We start from the raw sequence: 24,446 nt of genomic DNA, 5'->3' as shown, positions 1-24,446 counted from the left end.
GAAAAGTATTGGATGGGGTACAGTCAATGTAGGTGGGCAGTGCACACACACACATACAGTGAACTTGGTCAGTACACACACACACAATGTACATGGGCAGTGCACACACATACAATGTGCTTTTGTAGTGCACACACATATAATGTACTTGGGCAGCGCACACACACACATTCTGTCTTGAGATGGGAGTGGAAAGAGGTGGGTGGAAGAGTGAGAAACAGGTAATTCTGTCCACTGAGAAATTTTCTCAAAGGAGAATGTATTTGAAAAGGATGTACGTGATTTCACCAAAGAGAATACTGGGCTCAGGAAAAGACATTTGTTGATTCATTGACTAATTAAAAAATTTGAGCAAGACCCGGAGGGGTTGAAAATGTAGGAACTTGAGCAGTCAAAAGCAGCCGAATGCCACAGAGGGCAGAGCAGGAGCTGGAAATGGAGATGAGATGACCTCCTGATGATGGTGCCTAGAGCCAGGCAGAGGGAAGCGGAAGGCACTTCCACCACAGAGGATGTTGCACAGTAGGGACCTTAAAACTTTAAAATGAGATCTTATGGTGAGGCAGGAAGGAAAAGGCTCTAAAAGCCAGACTAATTCACCGCTGCTAGTAGTGACAAGTTGAATAAACCTTTAATTGGCCTGCCTTGCTTTCCCCATTGTCTCGGATGGATAAAGAGGAAATGAACGCATAGTGAGTTCACAACGCTGTGAGTGCACCAGCTGTCTGTCTGAGTATTTACTTAAGAAGCTCCAAACTCCTGCATTCCCAAGATGGTCCTTTGGAAACTGGGAGGAAACACGGCTCCCCCTCCAGCAGGCCATGGACCCTGAGAGAGAAGACACGAAGAAGGGCTCCTGGTGGCTAACTGGGCTCAACTTTAAAAAATAAAGTAAAATAAAAAAACAGCCTAGCAGCCATTTCTGCACAGGCGCCTCTCACACACACTGCACAACAGGGAGCAGCCTGAGTGAACTGCCTGCCTGCACTGTTTCTGCCCGCTGAGCAGTCCTTATAAAGCAGTTCCTGAGATCCTATCTTAACCAATAGGACTGAGGCTTTCCCCATCCAATTGGACACACACAATTCTGACCAATCAGAGCAGTTCTATTCTGACTAATCAGGACAGTGCCTTTGGACCAATCAAACTGTGAGGTTTTCAAGTCCACATCTGCATGCAGACAGACCAATCAGGGACCAGGAGTGGGACTTCTGTCCATATAAATCAGTTCTCCTCTGGCTCAGGAGTGCACTTTCCCTTTCCACCAAAGACTGAAAACTGTCTCCCTGGCTGGGCTGACACGGGAAGATGCCTCACTGGGCAGGGCAGAGCAGCACCCGCCAGAGCACACAGGCACAGCCTGGAGCCTAGGGGCCAGGCCCTAGGGCCGCCTCACTGCTGTGCTGTTGTCCCTGCTGTGTCACACTGGGTAGCTGTTTTACACTGAAAAGTTTCCTTCTTTACCACACCCCAAATTGGCGTTGAATTGGCACCAATGGCCATAGGTTGGCAAGGCTACCCCCTTGTGTGGTGATTATCCCTACCTACCTCCTTCCTAATCCCAAGGATTCACAGAAGCCAGGAATGCATACTATTGGTCTCTGAGGCCCATGGATCTGCACAGTGCTTGGCTCACCAGAGAGCTAAATGGCACAGATGTGCAAAGCAGATGTAAACTATCTTAGCCAAAGTCACAGGACAGATTGGCAGTCGAGTTTATTCTAGAACTTTGACTTCACAGTCCATTGATTTCTGAGCCACATGGCTCAGACCAAACAAAGGCTCTGACCTCATCCGGTGACATCTGCATTCCTCTCCAATCCCCACCAAATGGGAACTGCCACCCAGCACAGAGCACCCGTGCCACCCTCCTCTCAGCAGCGGCATCCGCACTTCCACATGGGGAGCAGATGCACTTGAAATAACTCTTAAACACATCCCTGCAGTGTGGCTATAAACACAGGAAGCGGCAGCTGCCGGCTGCAGTAACGTCTGCTTGCCAGTCAGGGTGCTCAGCTGTGTGTGTGAATTACAAGCTGTGATCCAGGCATGAAAATAAACCAGCGAGGCAGCAACTGAGGCAGCAACCGACCGTGGGTCTGATGCAAAGGCCTTTGGATCCGAAAAACTAGGGCTAGAAACCCAGCTCTGCCACTTACGTATGATGCACACCCTTGTGAGCCTCTACTTCCCATTTTAAAATGTGTCTGTTCATGCTAACTGCACAGGTTCTCAGGGAAGAGTGGGTGGCATCGCCTTTGTAAGTGGTACCATTGTAGCTTAATCTCGTTATGCATGGCAGGAGCAGAGCTGCCAGAAGGCCAAGTACAGGGGCGACCCTCTGTGCAGCTTTGCCAGGAGCTGCAGCACCACTCCCCAGGGGCTGGACGGGGAAGACGGATGCAGGCCTAGTAACGTCTGGGTGGCAGAGGGAAAATACCTGCCTGTCAGTCACACCTGGAATCAGGTCACTGGCCAGAGTAGGTGTGGCCACTGCAAGTGTGGGAAGATTTAAGATGTTTAATCTCCTCAACAAAGGAGTTCGCTGTCCTTTCTCTTGGGACTCTGATGCCGGGGGTGGGCTCCCACGCCTGCATTTGTCCACACGGCCACAGCCCTGTGGTCCCACACAATGAGCTGATGGACGCAACTGGCCTGATGCTGGACGGACCGTGCGATAGGTAATGGAAGCTCTGGACACGGGCTTGGCTTCTAGCTCTACTGAGTCCCCGGCTGCACCTCTTCCAGGACTGGACTCAGGGAGATGGGACTTTGCAACCCCAAGGATGCAATTCCACACAAATAAAAACCACTCATCCTTCTGTGCAAATCTCAGAAAACTCTTTTCCTTGAGATATCTTAAGGATCTGACCCCCACCATCCGGCAGGGAGGGATCCCTCACTTCCCCAATAACATGCGGTACTGAGGCTGGTGACTGGCACATAAAAGATTATTAAAATGGCATTTCCGGCTCCATATCGGACGTAATAGGAGGCAGACACCATTCTTTGTTCACATTTGTTACTTCTGATCCAGCAGAGTGCAGGCCCAATCAATGTGTTGGGAGAAAAGGCCCTGTTAGCTGGAGATGAGTGGAGCTGGAGATGGGTGGAGGCGGAGGGGGCGGGGGGGGGATGGGGGTGGCACCTGAGCCTTGGAGACAGCGCTGCAATGGCACTTCCGGCACTGGCAGCATTCCAGCAGCAAGCTGAGAAAAGCTGAAGAAACATGAGAGTACTTCCTCCTCCATCACGATCTTCTTCTTTTTCTTTAAAGAATGCTCCCTCTGTAGGAAAGCAATTCCAGAGCAAAGAGGACAAACGGGGAACTGGACTTGGATTCTTCAGCTGAAAGTGTTGCAATATGCATACTCCTCATTATCAGAAATTACAGTGACAACAGAAAGAACACCAGCCCTTCCGGAATTTTCTATTTTAGGAGTTAAACTCAGGCTATTCCTCTTCCTGCTGAACACGTCAGCATCCTAAGTATAGTATAAACTTAGCGCCTTCCTCATTCCCCTTCTCCGTAGCTGGACAGTGGCTTCCTTCTCAGGTGCTGTCCTGCCCTGGCTGCGGATGCTGTTGGTGTCTCCTTCGCCGCAGCTCGCTCTGCGCTGCTTCTCCAGCTGCCACCACTCCTCCGGGCCCAATGCTGTTACCACCACGGCCACCACCAGTCCAGAGCCCAGCAATGGCTGGTCCCCATCTGGGAGGCTGGCCCAGTGAGTGAATGCTCAAGGTCCAACACTTTGAGGCCCCTGCTCACCCCTCAGCTCACTCTGCACATCCCGTCAATCTTGTGTGGGACAATCCACTCCTAACCAGCCCTGGCGGTGTTACTCCCAAAGATGCCTGGGAACCAGGTGTTCAGGGAATCCCAGAGCCTTGGCACCAGGACACTTTAAAACCAGCAGGTGGGAGGGGAAGGCCCACACCTGTGGGGTCACTCCAGCAGCCCTGCCTGCTTGGCTGTGCAGAACCTGCGGGAGAGCGTGCGGCCTCTGCGGTCGCTATCTGCACACTCATGGTCTGGGGCCGGTTAGTTGTACTATTTAGTAGTTTTGTGTACATGTCCCTTCTGTAAGCTTCAATTTTTAAATCTTTTAAGTAGAAAAGCTTATCTGCTTCATGTTAGAGCAGCGGAGAGAGTCCTGTCTGTGAAAGCCCCGCCCCATGAGGGACACCTTCAGCGGCTTCTCCTCCCCGGCGCCCTGAGCCCGGCTGCCCGCTGACCGGCCCTGAGCCCGGCTGCCCACTGACCGGCCCTGAGCCCGGCTGCCCGCTGACCGGCACGGAGCTTCAGAGGACATTCAATCGCGACCAAGGGCAGGAAGCACGGCTCTGCAGGCAGAGCGCTCGCTGGGCCAGGATTTCCAAATGTCGTTTTTTCCAGGAAACTGAAATCTGCGTCCCCAGCAATTAGAGCCACCACTGAAGTGTCCCCTGTCCACTGGCAACCCTCCAGCTGTGAGAGGAGAGAGCCGCCCTCCCTTCCCATCTCATCAGCAGACTACACTGACGCCACCAGCTTCAGTCTGTTTCCCCAAGAGCGGGGGAGCTCCTGTGGTCAGAGATGAGGTCTCACTCATATCTGTCCCTCACTTAGCACAAACCCTCATGCCCGGCACAGAGCCGTGGCTCAGGAAAATTTGGTTGAATGAGTAGGATCTTTCTGCCCTGCCTGGGCTGCTTCCCTCCCTTGAAGTCCTCTTTAGACTAAACATATTTAGCCTCACATTACCTGTTTCCCAGGTCAACTCAGCAAAGCAGTAGCTCGTTCTACAGGCTGCTTAACATGGAAAGGAGATGTTTTCCTAAAAATTCAAATGAGAGTTCACCTGTTGGCCTCCACACCTTTCCCAGCCAGTCGGCCAGCAAGCAGCAGCCATCGACATTTGCTCAGGTTGCCCGAGAGCCACTCCATGGGAAAGCCTTCCCCAGGGCTGGCCCACAGGCCATCTTGCTGGAGGGTGCTGCTGGCGTCCATCACTCTTCCTCCACTGGCCCGCCTCCCCCTCCACCTGCCTGAGAGCTGGCAGCCCAGCCATAAAAAGACAGCCACACTTACCACCTCCCTGCCAAGTCTTAAAGGTGAAGTAACACCAGAGGCCTGGGGGCCTGAAGCAGCTGAACAGCAAAAGGGTGTGGCTGCCTATTTAGCCCCACAGCTTTAAGCCTGTGATCGCACAGTCATCTATATATATAAAAGGCGAGGTGACCGGCCATACTTATGTATGTCCGACCGTCCGACCAACCAACCAGCTGCAACAGTAACTTGCTCCAGGCTGGTACATATGACAAGCAGTGGCAATCCTATATAATAAAAAAGAAACATGTTAACTGACCGTCCCTTCGCTACGCTCACCAGCCAATCAGAAGTGAATATGCAAATTAACCCGACAAAGCTGGTGGATTAATTTGCATATGCAGGCGCAGGGCAGAGAGCAGAAGCAGGAGACCCAGCAGCTTGGGGGACGTGGCTCCCTCGGTCACTCCCAGCGTGGGGAGCACCAGGAATTCTGGGAATAGTTCGGATGGCAGCCCCAGGACCAGAAGCGGAAGCCCAGAGCATGGGGAGCACCAGAAATGCTGGGAATCATAGTTCTGGTGGCAGACGGATCTCCTAGACACTAGAGCAAAGTGAGCCTGGAGCAAGTTACTGTTGCGGTGGGAGATGGAGGGAAAGCAAAGATGAGGGACATAAGTAAAATCAGAGTGTCTAGGAAAAATTAAAGGGAAGATATCCTAAAACTTCCAGGAAATCTCCACCAATGAAGCAAAGAAAAAAAAAATGCCTCTATTATTCTGTGAGCAACAAACCAAACTGGGTTGGGGTCTCAGACAATTCGCTCATATGATTGCAAAGACAGACAGAAACTCCTGGATTGGAGAGGGCTCCCCTGAGGGCTCCCAGATTAGAGAGGGTACAAGTCGGGCTGAGGAACTCCTCCACCCCCCACCCCCGTGCACGAATCTTCGTGCACTGGGCCCCTAATTTAAAAATAAATGTTGACTCGCGCATGCATGATACATATAAAGCTCTCTGATTGTTCTGATTCCAAGAATTGATTTGTCCCCATCTGACACTGGCCTCCCATTTAAATTAATTCGAAGACAGTTTCCCATGATGCCAGCATTTGCAATGACTATTAATAGATCACAAGGACAAGCTCTAGACAGAGAAGGAATATTCCTACCTGAACCCGTTTTCAGACATGGTCAGTTATATGTTGCTTTCTCTCAAGTTCGAAGAGCGTGTGACATTAAAGTTAAAGTTGCAAATACGTGATCACAAGGGAAATTAGTCAAGTACTCTGAACGTGTTTTTACTCTTAATGTGGTATACAGGGAGATATTAGAATAAGTTTAATCAATTTATCAGTCATTGTTTTTATCAGTGTTGTTTTTATATCATGTTTTTGTTGTTTTTATATCTTTTTTGTTGCTTTCATATCATGTCTTTGTTGTTGTTATATCATGTTGTTGTTGTTTATTTATTAATCAATTTATATTATTTTCATATACATTTTACTAATTTTCTTTCATCTCTGACACTTCTATTACAGAAAAATGGCAAATAGCGATATTAAAATATTTCTTCTAATTAATTTCCTTTCAATGTGCACAAATCCGTGCACCAGGGCACTAGTTGGAAGGTAAGAACTTCATACGTTCTCAGTCTTGACACACAAAGTGCCGCCCGTCTGAGTGAGGTCTGAGGTCTCCACAAGGCCGTCGTCAATCAGTGGACTTTCAAGACCTGCCTACAAACTGAACCCCCTCCCCGCCCCGGGCCCCTTGCCGTCATCACCACACAGCAGCCGTGCCAGGGACTCTGCGACGAGGAGAGCAGTGCTGGTGCTTGTGAGGCCAGGCAGACGACAGGAGGAAGAGAGCCCTTCCACATTCTCACCAGCTCCCCCCACTCTGTCCCTCCCAGAATGCACATCCAATCAACTGAACGCTGCTTAAATTATCCCTCAGCCCCAGGACTTAAAGAGGGTGGGTAAGAATTTAGAAGCCCACACTCACCAAAGAGTTAGAAAGACGTGTACCCAGAGTGCCCTCTGTGCCCCACAGAATGCAGTTCTAACCCCTGTGATCACCCACCATGCCCACCACTTATGCACTTAAGAGTTATCTCTGGCCATGGCCGATGTGGCTCAGTGGATAGAGCTCGGCCTGCAGACTGAAGGGTCCTGGGTTTGATTCTGGTCAAGGGCAAATGCCTGGGTTGCAGGCTCGATCCCCAGTAGGGGGCGTTCAGGAGGCAGCCAATCAATGATTCTTCCTCATCATTGATATTTCTCTCTCCCTCTCCCTTTCTCTTTGAAATCAATAAAAAATATACATATCTTTTTTAAAAAAGAGTCATATCCATATTAACTACTTTATTAGTATATATGTATATATTATCTCATTTAATCATTATAACCATCCCTTGAGGCAGATACATTACCTTCATTTAACAGATGAGAAAACTGAATCTTAGAGTTTAGTAACTTGCCCAACATGGACTAGGAATCTGCATGTCCATCACTTTGACCACAAACTCTAGTCCCAGAAAAACCCCTATGCACCTACCCAAGGAGCCCCGCACGCAGGCCACAGGAACAGGAGCACCCCCTGTTTCCACGGGGGGTTAATCTGTCTGCACAGCAGGCGGAGGCGAGGAGAGGGGCTGGCAGCGACTTGCTGGTGACCAGCTCCTGAGCACAGTCCCGTGCCGTCTGCTCATCATGTGGAGCGAGAGGGGCGGCACATGCATGAGCACACATGCTGTCAAAAAGGGCGAGACCACTGTCCCTCCAGACCCCATCACCAGACGGCCAGCCCCACTGCAGTTAGTTGAGGCCCAGTAACAGATGAAACCGAAGGACCAGTGAGATTGCCCGCTTGACCCCGGTTCCATGCAATCTTAGGGACATCAAATCATTTCTTTGGACCTCACGTTTCTGTCCTCCTGCCATTCAAATTTTACTAAGCTACAGCTACACGTCAATACTGTGGTGCTGGTTAAGAACACAGATCCAAGAGCCAGCCTGCCTGGTTCTATCACTTACTAGTTACGTGCCTGGGCAATTTAAAAATCTCTGCACCTCATATTTGCCCATATTAACCAAGGGGTTAATATCCAAAATATACAAAGAACTCATATAACTTTCCACTTAAAAAAAAGCAATCCAATTTAAAAAATGGACAAAGGACCTGAATAGAGTCTTCTCCAAAGAGGACCTACCGATGCCAATAGGCCGATGAAAAGATGCTCAGCACCACTAATGATAAGAGGATGCAAATGAAAGCCACCATGAGCGATCAGCTCACGCCTGTCAGAAAGGCTGTCGTCAATAAATCAACACACAGCAAGTGTGGTCAAGGACGTGGAATAAAGGGAACCCTGGTGCACTGCTGGTGCGATTGCAGATTGGTGCAGCCACGATAGCCACTGTGGAAAACAGTATGGCGTTCCCTGGAAAAAATTAAAAATAGAATTGCTTTATGACCCAGCGATTCCACTTCTAAAGTCATCGGAAGAAATCCAAAACACTAATCTGAAAAGATATGTGCATCTCTACGGTCACTGCAGCCTTATTTACAATAACCAAGATATGAAAGTAACTTAAGTGCCCATCAATACACGGGTGGATAAGAAGATGTGGTACATCTATACCAGCCATGGGCAAACTACGGCCCGCGTTTGAAATGAATAAAACTATTGAAAAAAAAGACCGTACCCTTTTATGTAACGATGTTTACTTTGAATTTATATTAGTTCACACAAACACTCCATCCATGCTTTTGTTCCGGCCCTCCGGTCCAGTTTAAGAACCCATTGTGGCCTTCGAGTCAAAAAGTTTGCCCACCCCTGATATACAATGGAATACTACTCAGCTACAAAAAAAAAGAATAAAATCTTACCATTTGTGGCAACATAGATAGACCTGGAGGATATTATGCTAAGTGAAATAAGTACTAGAAAGATAAATGCCAAATGATTTCACTTATATGTGGAATCTAAAAAAAAAAGAATAAATGAACAAACAAAACAAAAACAAACTCACAGATACAGAGAACAAATCCCAGATGGGAGGTGATTGAGCAGCAGGGTGAAAAAAGATAAATAGATTAAGAATTACCAATTGGCAATTACAAAATGGGCAGGGAATGTAAAGTACGGCATAGGGAATATAGTCAATAATATTGCAATCTACATATGGTGTCAAGTGGGCATTAAACTTACCAGGGGGATCACCTAGTAAGTTATATAAATGTCTAATTACTGTGCCAACGAAAAGCTAACCACTGTACTGAAACTAATAAAATATTGAATGTCAACTGTGACTAAAAAATTGTTTAATCTGTGCCTGTTTTTTCATCTTAAATGGGAGTAATGATAGTTCCCATCTCATAAACTTGTTTTGGGAATGCACAAAATAATGCACATGCAAAGTGTTCAAAATATTTCCTGGCACACAGTAGGCACTCAAGAAAAGCTAGCTTTGAATACTCGGTGTTTGGTCTAGGAACAGTGAGGGTGATGAGTTAGCAATGGGAAATGCAAATGAGGAACACCTCGTCAACCTCTCTCTGTGAGAAATACCATGAAATAAGGGAAATGCAGAGTGAGTGCTCTCTCTCTCACACACACACACACACACACACACACACACACCTACCTCACCTCTTTTTTTCATAAAAGCTACTTGCTGTTCTGTGTAGACAAAAAATGGCTCCCCAAAGATGCCCACATCCTAAGCCTTATGAATGGGTTCCCTTAAACAGCAACACGGACTTTGCAGACCAATTAAGCTAGGAGCCTTGAGCTGAAGAGGGGCCACCAGAAAGATTAGAACAAGGGAGAGAAAGAGCAGGATTCCGAGGCAGAGAGGAGGGGCATGCGATGACGGAAGCAGAGGTCTGCATGAGGCATCTGAAGGTGGAAGAGGTGCCACCAGCCGAGAGGACCCGCTCCAGAGCCAGGAAGGAAGGAGACTCGCTCCCATGGCCTCATGACGATTACAGCTCCGGTGACATCTTCATTTTTGCCCATTTTACCCACTTTGGACCACAGAGCTCCAAGCCGTGAGCTAAATTGGGCTGTTTTGTCACTGAGTTTGTTACAGCAGCAACAGGAACTGCTGCGTGGCTTTGGCTACATGTGTGAGGTCCCACTTGCTAACTCACGATGACTCACATCCCTACTTCCCAAGAGTGAAATAAAAATTTAAACTTCCAGAAGGAAGTGTTCGCTTTGATGGAACTGGCCCCTTAAAGGGCTCCTCACCACCCTCACTGAGACGGAATTCTCCGGAGCCATGGGCTGGCTCCACACGGCACAGAACCCAAGTGTTCGCAGACTTTCTGGAAGAGCCTCGAAGTACCATGAACCCACATTCATGACAAACACCAGCATCGCTCTATGTGTGCAGGGCTTTTTGTGGTTTTGTTATTTTATAATCATTGCCTCATTTTGATTCACTCAACCTGTAGAAATAACTTGCCCAAAACCACATCCTCAGAAAGTGACAGATGCAGAATTTGAACCCAGTCTTTTATCTCTAAAGCCAATGCCAATCTTCTTTGCCCCACATCAGAACATAACTTCTGTCCTTACCTTCCTGGGTGGGTGACGGACGACCATGGATGCCTCCCAACACCTGCTCTGCCGCGGGTGTGAGACTTCCTCCCCGCGCCAGCCCACCCTGCATCTCAGAGGCAACCTTTCCACTGCCTATCCGCATGTCAGCTTCATCTTCTCTAGGCTGAGACATGAATAAATGGCAGGACAAGGGAGCAAAAGAGAAAGGAAGGACAAGAGACCAACTCATTCCTCCTGAAAACGGAGCCAAAACCTTGTTAGAAATTGATTTCTTGGAGGCAGAGCCTGGACTCGGGGAAGTAGCATGATGTAGAGAAAAGAAGCTGTGGTCCGGGCTGGGGGTCAGGAGGCCCGAGCTCCACTTCCATCGACAGCAGCCGGTGCTGAAAAGTGACTCCACGCGCTCATCTTGGTACTTACAGGGAACAGGAGGGTGCGGGGCGAGGTCAGCTCTCCTCCCCTCCCGCCACACATTTCTGAGATGCTATGTCTGTAAGCTTCTTCCAAGGAGAGATGCCCTACTTCAGCGGGTGCAGCTGGGTTATCCCAACACAGGGCAGAACCAAGTGACACCCACCTTCCATCATACATGACTCAACTCAGGAGCCAGTGATTACTGTTATGCAATTTCATAGTAGGAACAGTCTAAGAAGTGAGTAATTAACATTTCTTGCGAACCTAAATTTAAAACTGTACATTCTGTGTTGACATTTTCAGTGTCTACCAACTTTAGAATTCTATTCCCACAAGCACACACCTCTCATGGGAAGCACGGCTGCCCTTTCTTTGGGGTAAATGCATTTCCTCCCACCTTGACTCAGGTGCCCTAGTGCAAGGTCCTTTCCTTGTTTCCTCCTCCATCTCCCTCCCACTATCATTTCTTTCCACAGCACCTGCTACACCCATCATCTGTTCTTCTGTCACACTTCTACACTCACCTCCAGACGACGAGTGTGGACAGACCCAGGTGTGCAAAACAACATTCAATAGCTTAGAAAACTGAGAAAGCCTTCCCTGACGGACCCAGAACTGCTGCAGCCCCTCCTAAGTGCTGGTGTCTCACAGGCAGAGCCTACACCAGGGGTGGGCAAACTTTTTGACCCGAGGGCCACAATGGGTTCTTAAACTGGACCGGAGGGCCGGAACAAAAGCATGGATGGAGTGTTTGTGTGAACTAATATAAATTCAAAGTAAACATCATTACATGGGTACGGTCTTTTTTTTCAATAGTTTTATTCATTTCATACGGGCCGTAGTTTGCCCACGGCTGGCCTAGACCCTCCGTTTCCCCGAAGAGGTATTCCTGATGGAGGAGGTGGTGGCAAGGACTCACTGGGGACAGGACATAGGAAATGGGCCCAGTGCCTGGCAGGCTGAGACCTCAGCATCTGTGACCAAACAGGGCAGGGACTGAGGAGGTCTGTCAGCGCTTCGCCCACAGCACTGAGCTCGACGGCCGGCCGGCAGGAAGGACCAGGAAAGAGTAGGTCACTGCATGAAGGGTCAGTTCACCAAGGACAATCAGGGGACCTCACTATGGTTTCCAAGTTGCTTGGGGGGCGGGGGGGGCGGGGTGTATCCGTGCTGAGGTAGAAAGGGCGGGTGGGTAAAATCTGTAAGTGGAATTTAGCAGGGGGGACTCTAAAGGGCAGGTGATTCTCACATCAGAGATTCAACGATCTGTCTATCCCAAGCCAGAGGGCGGTCAGCAGCCTCCGTCTCAGGGAGCAGAGCCCAGCGTCCTGCAGGAGAGCTGGCCGAGCGCAGTGGCCCGCCCGGCGCCCGGTGTCGGCGGGACACCAGAAACCCTCAGAGAGGCTACGGGATCGTGCCCAAGCAGCGATTCACTCACTTGGGAAATGCAAAGGAAAAGAAACGTTTTGTTGACCTGAATCTTTTTCATGAAGCTCTCTCCTTTCCTGTCTTCTCCCAGGCTCCCCCATTTGCTCTTTCCTGCCTCTCCAGCTGCTCCTCCTGCCGCCGTCCTCCATCCTCCACCCCAAACTTCTTCCTCTGGAAATTGGTTTCACTTCTTTTCTTCACACTCTGCCTGTTCATTACACCTGCCCTCACCTGTCTACCACCACCAACTCCTTCCTGCATTTCTAGCCCGACTTCTCCTCTGAGCTCCAGATCCTTATGTCCAATCGTTTCTTCATGTGTTTGTAGAACCTAATACGTCTCAAACCAAACCTGTCCTGATCCTCTAGCCCAGTGGTTCTCAACCTTGGCTGCACATTAGAATCACCTGGGAATCTTTTTAAAATCCTGATTTCTGGGCCTCATCCTCTGGAAATTCTGCTTCTTTGTTACTAATGTTGTGGCCCCAGGATTTTAAAAAGATTACCAGGTGATTCTAATGTGCAGCCAAGGTTGAGAACCACTGCCCTAACCCTTCCTCTAAAAGGGCCCTGTTGGCTTCCCCAAGAGGTTTGGCTCAGTGGATTGAGCGTCGGCCTACGGACTGAAGGGTTCCAGGTTCGATTCCGGTCAAGGGCACATGCCTGGGTTGCAGGCTTGATCCCCAATAGGGGATATGCAGGAGGCAGCTGATCAATGGTTCTCTTTCATCATTGATGTTGCTATCGCTCTCTTCTTCTCCCTCTCCCTTCTCTAAAATCAATAAAAATAATATTTATAAAATAAAAAATAAAAGGGCCCTGTTGACTGTGTGTCCTCTCCAGGTTATTATCACCTCTGCCTTTCCACTTTCTCTAACTGTTCATCTTAAACTACCTTTCTGTTCCCCCACTCTTCACGCCCAATAGATTATAAATCCTGTTAATTCAACTTCAAAAACATCTCTAGAATGGCTCTGTCATCTTAATCCAAGCCCTACCCACCTTTCACCTGGCCTGTTACAACCACCTTCTATGGGCCTCCATGCCTAGTTTCTCTGCTCCCTTCTGGTTTTTATACTGACTTCTGTAGGAAAAGTGCTTTAAAACGCACTCTCCATAATGTCGAGGCCCGACTCATTTCTCTGCTCTCATCTCTCGCCATCCTCTTGTCTCCTTCCCACAACCCTCAGCTCCGCGTGCTTCTCACATTGAACTCCGCGCTGTCCTCTCTGACCGAATGCCCTTCGCCTGTGCCTAGAACATCTATTCATTGTCTTTCTTGACTGTCACCTTCTCTGCTTTCCTCAACCTTCTCCGGTTGCACGAATCATTTTTTTCCCGTGGTCCTACAGAGCTCCCTTCAAACCTCTACGGCAGTAATTGTATTGCATCGCTTTATGGTTTATGTTGTTCTCTCTTGTGGGAGGCTGAGCGCCTCTAAAGAAAGACAATCTTCACATCCCTAACAAGTTCCTAGCATGTGGTGGGGGCACCGAGTCAGTGTCCAAGGGGAGAATGAATAACGTCCAATGTAAACCCAGGCCCAAGATGGCCAGGTGTGTGGTGTGTGTGTGTGCATGTGTGTGTGTGTGTGTGTGTGTGTGTGATAGCCAACATGTCTCCTTTGCTTCTAAACCAGACCGCAGCACAGGACCGCAGGGACTCGCTGAGGCAGAGACGGGAGATCAGCAGAGTGATTCAAGAAGCCCGCGTTTAAACTGAAATCCGCCTCTATCTTAGCCTGAACTATCTCTGATCTTCCCAAGCTCCTGCCTCTTACACTATGAAGGGTATTTGCACTTGAAAATCTACCTCAGGTCTGCCTGGCTGTATTAGCTTCTTCATGTCCTCACATAGTTACTGAATCTGTCTTCTGTACCACATTTTATCATAAGTCTCTATCTTCAATACTAGTTTACAAGCAGCCCTGAGGACAGATACTACCCCTTATTATCTTTTTACCCCCACCTACTGAGAGGCTATACTAGTTGCCTGTAAATACACAGTGACTGCCTGTGCATCCTATCTAATAAAGAGGGCATATGCTAATTGACCCTCATGCCATCACAAATATGGCAGTGCCCACAGCCAATCAGGAGGGAATATGCTAATTGACTGTCACACCCTCAAAGATGGCAGCACCCACAGCCACAAGATGGCCAGCAGGGGAGGGAAGTTGTGGGCGAGCAAGCCTGCAGGGGAGGGCAGTTGTGGGTGATTTGGCCAGCAGGGGAGGGCAGTTGGGGGTGACCAGGCCTGCAGGGGAGGGCAGTTGGGGGGGACCAGGACTGCAAGAGAGGGCAGTTAGGGGCAACCAGGCCGGCAGGGGAGGACAGTTGGGGGTAACCGGGCCAGCAGGGGAGGGCAGTTGGGGACAATCGGGCCAGCAGGGGAGCAGTTAGGCATCAATCAGGCTGGCAGGGGAGTGGTTAGGGGGTGATCAGACTGGCAGGCAGGCGAGCAATTGGGAGCCAGCAGTCCCAGATTATGAGAGAGATGTCTGACTGCTGGTAGTCGGACATTACCCGAGGGGTCCCAGATTGGAGAGGGTGCAGGCTGGGCTGAGGGACACCCCCCCCCCCAGTGCACGAATTTCATGCACCGGGCCTCTAGCTAAGAAAAAAAGGTATCACCGGGAACTTGCCATGGAGATAAGACAGATACAATGTTTTGCTTTGTTTTTCTTGTCTTGTTCTTTGAAGATTTCCATTGTCCAAAGAGAAAAGATCACTGTGGGTGGAGGTGGCTGAAGACCCCGGGCCAGAACTCTGTCCCTTTGCAGGTAGCTAGTGACCGTCCCGCCACCTCGCCTGCTCACTGGGTGAAGCTTACCTAGGCTTCAGGGAGCGGCACGAGAAGACAGGAGACAGGAGAGGGACCGGCAAGGAAGACGAAGGGAAGCCAAATGTATTCCGGTTGCATAGGCCTCCGGGTTGGGTAAACTCTGATGAGGCAAAGGAGGAGGGAGGGGGCAGGCTTCGGGCTGAGTGAGGAACACACACAGGTGCCCCGCAGGGGACCCAGTGGCCTGCGCAGCTCTTGGCAAACTTGTCTGTTTAAACAGACTGCACGCAGCAGCCACTGGCACAGGCTCTCCTCTCCAAGTGCTTCCTACCCAAGAGAAGAGAATAAACAGGCAGTGAGCGCATGCTCACAGTAAATATTTGTGAATGAGGCACAGGCAACTCGGAAGCAGGATTCTAAACAACGCTGCTGCCTGACTGTGGAGAAGGGTGATCCAGCAAAACCCGAGCGCATGGCTGCCTCTGGCCATCGGTGTTGTCAGCTCCTCTGAGGCTGTGCCAGGCTCCGCAGCTGCTTCCCACTGGGGTGGGCTCAGGGCTGGGGGAGTTCCCTGCCGCTGCGTGTTAAGTACAAGAATGTTTCCAACGGGACAAAGGACCACAATGGGGACTGTTACGCAAACAGCTGGTGGCCCTGCTGAAGGGGGGCTGGCCCTTTAATTAAAAAGGTGCCCACAAGTACCCCCAGGAGCTGGATCCAGGCACTGAGCTCCTCCCATTTAACCAGCACTTCAGTCATAATTGCAAGGAAGACATTATGAACCAATGGGAAATTATACTAATGCCTCCCAGGGAAACCATTCCTGTAACTGCTGCCTCCTGTCTGACACTTCCCATCTCTTTATTCTGAAATAGCAATGGTCTCAAAGAGTTTTCCTTAAAGGGATAAGAGAATTTGACAATAAACCTCTAGGGAAAACAAAACAAAATAAAAACTAAAACAGAAAAGCCGGACACTCTGAAACAGAAACATACCGAATACCTGAAGCAGTGACAATACCTCTCCGCTGCCCCAAACACCTGTCCATGCCACCCCCACGGCACCCAACACGCAAGGCGCCGAGAGGTGGCGGCTGACGTCAGCCCTGCACTGCTGGGAGCACCCAGGCTGGGAAAGAGAGAGTGTGGGTCCAAACAGCCCCCCGCTGCGAGACAGGGGAGCAGAGCCGGGTGGGGACTTGCTTTCGTTGTGTCACCGCTGAGCAGCCTGAGGAGCGCGGCCAGCAGGACAGCTGGCTCCCGAGGGCCAGATCCTGAAACTGGACATCCTCTTCTCCTGCCAAGGATGGCAAAGAATTTAGGAGGATGCTGTGCACACTGTGGACAAAGTGGGGTCACACACTAAACCCGCCACGCCCAGGGCAGGCCTGTGTGCGGCCTTACAAACTCAGCGACCCACAGCAACGCCACAGGACAGTCTGAAACTAAAACCAAAAGCATCTTATGGCAGATAGGCATGTCCTGGCCAGTATTTTTCACTCACAAAGGTCAGTCTTCACCTTAACTAAGCCTGTCTGTTGTCTTTTTTGCATCTGCAATAACAGGCCTGATGATATGCCTTTGGAATAAGTAAGTTCCTCCTTTCCCACCCTCCAAGCGCCACACTGCACCCAAGCAGAGACCACAGTCCCCCACCGCCGCTGTCATCATGTTCACTATTAACTCTCCGGACACCCACCTTGCAAAGGTGTGTGCAAACGTTTCACTTTCTATCCAATCCCAGAGCTCCCCCCACAACCTACCACCAATGAACTTCATGTAACCCACTTAGGTCTTCCCTCTGATTCTGATGTACAGAATAAATGGTAAAACTGCCATTTTTAAGAGCATTTTCTCAATCTGCTGAGACTTTGCTTCCCCCGTGCAGAGGAGCCATTCGTAAGTGCTTTTCATTTTTTTCCTCTCCAGGGCTGGACTCCGATTCCATTTGAGACTAATAAGAAGACAACCATCTGGCCTTCCTTCCAACCCCAACCCAGGCTGTTCATCACCGTCAGCAGCATGGGCGGCACTGGCGCTGGCTCTGCCTGCCCGGGCCTGGCACCCTCGGGCACCTACAGCGAGGGGCCTGGAGAACAGGGCTGGAGAAAGGCTGAAGTGCCTAGGGCACCGCCAGCCGCCCTTACCCGCACTACTTCCTGCCCACAGTTCAGTGAGTAGAGGGAGCTGTGAACACGGAGGGCCATCCGGCTACACAGGGAGCCAGCAGAATAAAATGCCATCGGAGCAGCCACACCTGCCTCCTCACTGGGCTTTGCCAACGCCCGGCATTCCCCAACTGTTTGCATGGAACAGCACCCTGAGCCTCACAACAATTCTCTGCATTGGACTAGTATCGTCAGCGCTCTACAGACAGGGAAACTGAGGCTCAGTGGATTCAGCAACTCACCCAGGGTCACCCAGCTGCTAAGGGGCAGAACTGGGATTTGAACCCAAGCTGTGTAAACAGCCGCCACACGTTTAGACTTCGGGGTATCGGCAGGTAATGACAGGGTCTCTTCAGTTGTCGAGAAGAGGGCCGCCCTGACCCCACACATACCCCACATGCCTGCTGACAGCTCCCCACTACTGCCATTGGCAGGAGCAGAGCTGGTGGGAGACACAGGATTCTCTAATTTTGTTGTCTCTCTGAAAAGCAAAACCCTCAGCTGAGAATTACTGGCCACTCAGTGAAAGGCAACTGGAGTTTGCGACACCAGAGGACACTATTTGATTCTCAATCTCCTGAAACTCAGTTTTCTCATGACATGAGCATGTCTGAGACTGGACAGTGATTATGTATCTAAACCTGCTTTGTAATCTCTAAAGGGGTCTGAAAGCTAAGGTAGCATTAGAATATAACAGGAAGTTTTCATAGGAACTTGTACGAAGGTTATCATTATGTTCCTAGCACATTATTGTACATCAAGATCTACTCAGGGGTCACAGGAAACAAGCTACTGATGCAGCAATATCACGGCCGAGTCTCAAAAATATCAGAAAAGAAGCCAGGCAGGCCCGGGAGTATGCACGGCACCAGTCCCCTTACACAGACGCCTAGAAAATGCCCCTAACCTGGAGGGGCAGGAAGCGGGTCGTCGCCGCCCAGGGTGGGGTGCAGAGAGCCTGACAGCAAAGGGGCATGTTGGGCAGGTGCTGTGTCTGTGGTGCTGATTCCCTGTGTGTTCACAGATCAAAGCTGACCACCCCCTGAATAGGTTAACACAGCCCGTAAGTGAGACCTGGATGAAGCTGGACAAGAACACGGGCCGAGGTGTTTCCTTTCGAACCTGTTTCCTTTGGGACCAGGGTCACTGGACTTATAGTTGTAGCCCAAGGCTGCCCGGCGGTGGTTCTCAACCTTCCTAATGCTGCGGCCCTTTCATACAGTTCCTCATGTTGTGGTGACCCCCAACCATAAAATTATTTTCGTTGCTACTTCATAACTGTCATTTTGCTACTGTTATGAATCGTAATGTAAATATCTGATATGCAGGATGTATTTTCATTGTTACAAATTGAACATAATTAAAGTATAGTGATTACTCACAAAAACAATATGTAATTATAGATGTGTTTTCCGATGGTCTTAGGCGAGCCCTGTGAAAGGGTCGTTCGACCCCAAAAGGGGTCACGACCCACAGGTTGAGAACCGCTGCTGCCCGGAGACATGGCCCCAGGCTGGCTATGTCCTCACTTACCAGAGCCTCTTCTCATCTTTTTTTTTTAACCCTCATCCCAGGGGATAATTTTCCATTGATTTTTTTTTTTTTAGAGAGAGTGGAAGGACAGAAAGAGAGACATCAATTGATTGCCTCCTGCACGCACCCCACCAGGGCCTGCAACCAAGGTAGGTGCCCTTGACTGGAATTAAACCAACCCTTCAGTCCGTGGGCTGACACTCTATCCACTGAGTCAAACCGGTCACGGCTCAACTCGTCTTTAAAATGAGGCTCGAATCATGAGCTTCACCTCACAGGACGGCTGTACTGGTCAAGAGGGGTATTTGGTGAATGAGAGCAATTTTTCAACTGTAAAATAACACACATGGAAGGGAGTGCTGTGGGCAGCCGGCCTTGGGTAGATGAGAGACTTCCTTGCCCTGCCCACCTGTAAGATCGCCTTGGCGCCTGTGGGCCAGGGTTTGTCTTCTCTTTCTACCCAGCACACCTGGGAAAGCAGCTCTAGCCCCATCCAGAATCCGCCACAATTCAGAAAGGCGGAGTTGACCAAGAATTCTCAGGGAATCCAGCCAATGTCAATTACCAGGTACGCTGGAGAGGCCACAGGCACTGGATATTTTCATTCATGGGCTCTCCAAGCTCCGCTCAACTGTGCGGCCAGCTTTGAGCTCCTCTTTCTTTGGGCAGGGGGTGTAGCTAAGGCAGCTTCCCGTCCCGGGTAAAGCCGCAGGCACTTCTTCCAGCTCGCTCCTGCCGCTGTCTTACTCGGGCACTGGGCGGCGTCCAAATATTCTCAGCAGGAGAAACAGCACCTGGGACCCCTTGCTGAGGATCTCAACCACCTCACACCCAATCCAACAGAATCATATCAGATCGTCCTTCTTGTGTCCAGATGATACTTTTAACTTCTCCAAGTCCTCTCCTGCCCTGATACCACTTTGTCTTTACAAAGCCTTGTGATTACACAGACAGGCACTGCGATGCCTGTTCAGGATCTTAATAAAAAGGTGTTAAACAGAAGACCTAAAAGCACCCAGTAGTCAGTCAGTCAGAAGCTGAAACTGGAAGGTCATCTGACCCCGGTCACAAGATCCTTTTACAAGATTATCTCTCTCAATCATTAGGAAACATGCTAAAGTCTTTGGCCACAGGCAGCCTCAAACCCCAACCAAGAAAAAAAGAAGGGCAGAGTTGTATCAGCCAGGACTCCTCAAATGCATTGTTCAGATGGCCTCACACTACAGAAGAGATAAGATAAGAAATAAGAGATGCTCTCCAGACACTGAGAGGTGAGCGGGGAGAGGACCCATGAGTAGGCCTATGCCCGCAACTCTCCCAGAGTTCCTGTGCGGCCATCCTCTTCCTCAGGACTTTGCTCAGTACACACACTCTCTTCCCTTTCCTTCCCACCAACCTCGACCCACTCTTGACAAAGCTGGACCTTTATTTTTAGAACTTTTGGAACAGAACAGAACTATTGGACATAGATAAAAAAGAAAGGAAAGGAAAGGGATGAGCTATTTTGATTCCTTGGAAGTTTTCTTCCTGAGACCTCCCTAGCACGTCCTTGCGTTCCACTTGCTTCCACACACACAGACACCACTCCTCGCCCTTCTCCACATGCGGGAGTTTCCCCGGCACATATAGGTTGCGCTAAAAGGTCAGAAGGTGGGAGGGGAAGTTAGCACAGGTCCAAGGGCGTGAAGAGCGGGAGAGCACAGCCAAGGTCACCCTGCGTGCTCAGGACTTCCTCCCTGTAGCTCAGACCAGCACTGAAGAAGCAGGTGCAGAGCAATCCTGTGCCCCTAGGAGGCCATGAGGTCCCGAGGAGGCACATGACTTCTCCAAGACCACAGGCCACTCACGCTGGAGTGAGGCCTGGCTCCTGAGTTCTCCAGCAGCACCCAGACCCGGGGAGGCTCCCTGTGCGGCACAACACTCGACCCATAGAGCTGTCGGCACTGGCTGCCACTGCCCTCTCTTCCAAGGTATCAGTGGCATCCCTTACTCACTGGCCCCCTGAGAGCTCACAGTAGTTAGCATTCACGGAGCACTTCCTATGTCCACTTCTGAACACTTTACCTGTCATTCATTCTATCGTCTTAGCCGCCCACACATGTCCCAGACATCGGTGTCCTCCCTTCTTCCCTTCACAGCCAAGTCATCCTGATCCCAGGAGACCATCTCTGCTCTCTCCTGCTTCCCATGTCATCCTGCTCCTCCCTCCAGGCCTAAGGCCTAGAAAGGAGGCTTCTCAGAAGCTAAGCCTGACACCCTTGCTCTCTTTCTTCTCAACTGTCCAAAATAAAGTTAACAGTCTGCTCTCTGAAATCTCAGGTGGCCTGGGGAGTGGTCCCTTCTTACTGACCTGAGTTTTGTTAAGGAGAAGGCTGACCACATCGGCCTTTCTAGGGGGAAGCAGAAGAGATGCCAACCGAGGTAGGGAGTGGAACGAGGTCAGGGATGCCACGGGCTCCCTGCCCATGGAGGCAGAGAATCTGAAGGAGACAGAACACTCTCAGCTTCTCAGTAAAGAGAGGCAGTGCCAGTAGCGATAATAGTAGCTGTGATGGGCTGAATGACCCAGGAAGGCCCTAAATATATTCACAGGTGTCTTTATAGGAAAGAGACAGGGATATCTGCCCGACAGAAGAGAAGGTAATGTGGCCATGGAGACAGAAACCAGAGTGATGCAGCCACAAGCCAAAGAATGCCAGCAGCCCCCAGGAGCTGGAAGAGGCAAGGAATGGATTGCCCCCAAGAACCTCCTGATGGGGCACAGCCCTGCTGTCCCTTCCTCTCAGCCTAGTGATGCTGATTGAGGGCCTCTGTCTTCCAGAACTATGAGAGAACACATGCATGTTGTTTGAAGACTCCCAGTTTGTGGTAACTTGTTACAGAAGCCACAGGAACGAAGGCAGTAGCTGACATTTAATAGCTGCCCACTCTGTACCAGGCCTTTCCCTAAGTATTTATCCACATTAACTCATTCTATCCTGGCTCTGGCCATGAGGCCTGTGCCTAAGGGCACACTGCCTGGGCTGGAATCCCCAATTCACTGCTCACTGTTGTGATGCCGTATGTAACCTCTCAAAACCCATTTCCCAACTCATGAAATGGACACATAGTTCCCTTTCCCTTTCTCATCGGGTGGCTAAGAGGATAGAATGAATGGCAGGTAAAGTGTTCAGAAGTGGACATAGGAAGTGCTCCGTGAATGCTAACTACTATGAGATCTCAGGGGGAGAGTGAGTAAAAATGAGACCATCATCCTAATGTCAGGACAAGGACATGCCTCCAGGACCCAGAACAGTAAAAAGATGAAAAAGATGTCCCTCTAAAGCCAGCTTGAATGGCAAACATGCAGGTCTGAGTCGTTAAGGATTTCTTCCCCTGACTAAACAATGTGAGTCCTAACACTGGCCTCATTCCTTGCAGGGGACATGCCTCTGCCTGCTAACTCTGCAGCACTGTCCAGCAGACTCGGCCCCTCACCCATCCCTGAGGACGGCTCACCATCTCCGTCATCCCACACCTTCTCCCTGCAACTCGGGCATCAGGACCCGGCGGTGCGGGGAAGCCGGCGGAAGAGAAACCCGGGTCCGTTCCCTGGCCTTCCCAGCCAGCGGGTGAAATGGAAAAGCAGGGTCCGCTTTGAGGTAGAGGTGACAGCAGGTTAGTAACGAATAAGCAAGGCCTCCCAGAGGCCCGGGGGCCCTTTCACTGCCTCTGCCTTCCTTCCCAGTAAAGTTTGCCAACTCCCCCTGCAGGGGAGGTAATTCGCAGACGCAGCGCCACAGGCTCCCAGGCAGTGTGTCCCCACCCAAGAGCTGCAGGCACCCCAGGGAGAAGGGCTCCTGGGCACGGGGCCAGCCCACAATCGGGATGCCCAGCTCCAGAGACTCCTGCCGCCGCCTCCAAAGACCAGGCCTCTCGCCCGCCTGCAGGGCGGCCACCTGCGCGCTCGGCCCGGGCCAGCCCCGCCCTCCGGGGAGAGAGGACGAGGCAGGACCGCTCCCCTCCGTCCTCTCGGACACCCAGTTGGCGCTGCCGTCAGCCACTGGCCAGAACCGAGAACCCAGGTCCCCCGGAGAACTCGAGAAACCGCTTCTCCTCGCTCCTTCCTCCCCATCAAGGAACGCAGCCCCGCCCGCGCCGCTCCTCCTACTCGGGGGAGACGGAACCGAGCGCCAGCCTCCAGCCCCGGCGCCTTCCGTCCCCCCGCCACCGGGGTCCCGGCCAGCCCGGCGCCCCGGTCCCGAGGGGCCTGACCCTCCATGGGCCCCGCCTCTGGGGACCCCGGGGAGCCCGCGAGATACCGGCTGCGCCCCGGGGCGGGGGCGGGCGCTGGGCAAGTACCAGGGACTCCCCTGCGTCCCGCGCCTTCGGGCATCCCCTGCGCCGCCCCCCGCCCCCGCCCGCAGAGAGCGCGCCGGGCTCCCGCCCCCCGGCCCCCACGGGACACGGGAGGCGGGCGGGCCGGGGAGCCGAGCCGGAGCGAAGCCGAGGGCGGGGGAGCCGGGCTGCAGCCCGCACTTACGCGCGCGCCCGCGGGAAGCCCATGGACAGGAGCAGGTCCAGCGCGGATCCGTGCCTGACGGTGCCCGGCCGCTGCTGGCGGCTCCGGCGCGGGGCCACCTGGCCGTACAGCTCCTCCCTCGCGGCCATGCCGAGCGTCCGGCCGTGCTGGGCCCCGCTGCGCGGCCCGCCGTCGCTCGGGAGGCGCGAGCCCGACCGTCCGGAGGGCGGGGACCCGGGCCGGGCCGGGGCGGGGCGTCCGGGGCAGAGGGCGGGGGGGAGGCGGCGGCGCTCCGGGCTTCCTGGGGCGGCTACGGGGGCCCGAACTGCCGCAGCGCCGGGCCGGGCCGGGCGGCCGTCCGTCCTCGGCCTCCCGCGCCCCGCGCGCCGAGGCTGCTGCGCCCCCACCCTGCGCCCCGCGGCGGCGGGGAGTCGCGGGGAGTAATTTCTGAATGGACCCGAGCGCCGCGCGTGGGCGCCCGCCCCGCCCGCCGGCCCGCCCTCCCTTAAAGCGGCCGCGCGCGGGGCGCTGGAGGCGGCGCCGGCGGGGCATCCCGGCTGCTGGGCGGGGGCTCCCACCGGGGCGGGGGCTCCCACCGGGCCGGCTGCGGGCGCCTGAGCTTGGGGAAGTCGCTCCCAGCGCCCCGACCCTCTCCATGGCTTGCAATCGGGTCGACTGGGCCTCAGACACCACATCCAGCCAATGCTAAGTTCTAGACGGGGTTACAATGGAAACTGCGGGACTGATGGATGGCTTCACGAACAGAAGGCCAAGCCAGAGGCCAGAGGAAAGGTTTTGCTTCCGAAAGACCCTGCAAACCACAGAGGATTGTTGCAGCCATTGAAGACGATTCCACCAGCCCCTGGACAAGTGGCCACACTGAAAACCTGCCACGCTCTCCAAGACTGAGATAGTGAGGGCCAGCAGAGTGGGACCTCAGACTGGGGCCCAGGAGGGAGGCGGGCAGGAGGGGAGCACGGGGCTGCAAGAGGAGGAGGGAGGAGAAGATGAAAGGAG

General features: G+C 51.9%; 1 protein-coding gene across 1 annotated transcript in view; it reads right to left on the bottom strand.

Annotated features, from left to right (window-relative positions):
• The window catches only part of UBASH3B (ubiquitin associated and SH3 domain containing B), a 141,898-nt gene extending 117,774 nt beyond the window's left edge, over positions 1 to 24,124 (bottom strand). Inside the window, exon 1 of the mRNA XM_036354434.1 lies at positions 23,451 to 24,124. Within this exon, the coding sequence (XP_036210327.1) occupies positions 23,451 to 24,124 (674 nt within the window). The remainder of the gene's footprint in view (positions 1 to 23,450) is intronic.
• Between the last annotated feature and the right edge of the window lie 322 nt (positions 24,125 to 24,446).

The sequence above is a fragment of the Myotis myotis genome, unplaced genomic scaffold (assembly GCF_014108235.1).
Source record: "Myotis myotis isolate mMyoMyo1 unplaced genomic scaffold, mMyoMyo1.p scaffold_m19_p_20, whole genome shotgun sequence".
NCBI lineage: Eukaryota > Metazoa > Chordata > Mammalia > Chiroptera > Vespertilionidae > Myotis > Myotis myotis.
The sequence above is the reverse complement of the archived record's forward strand: the minus strand, read 5'-3'. Positions and strand labels throughout refer to the sequence as shown.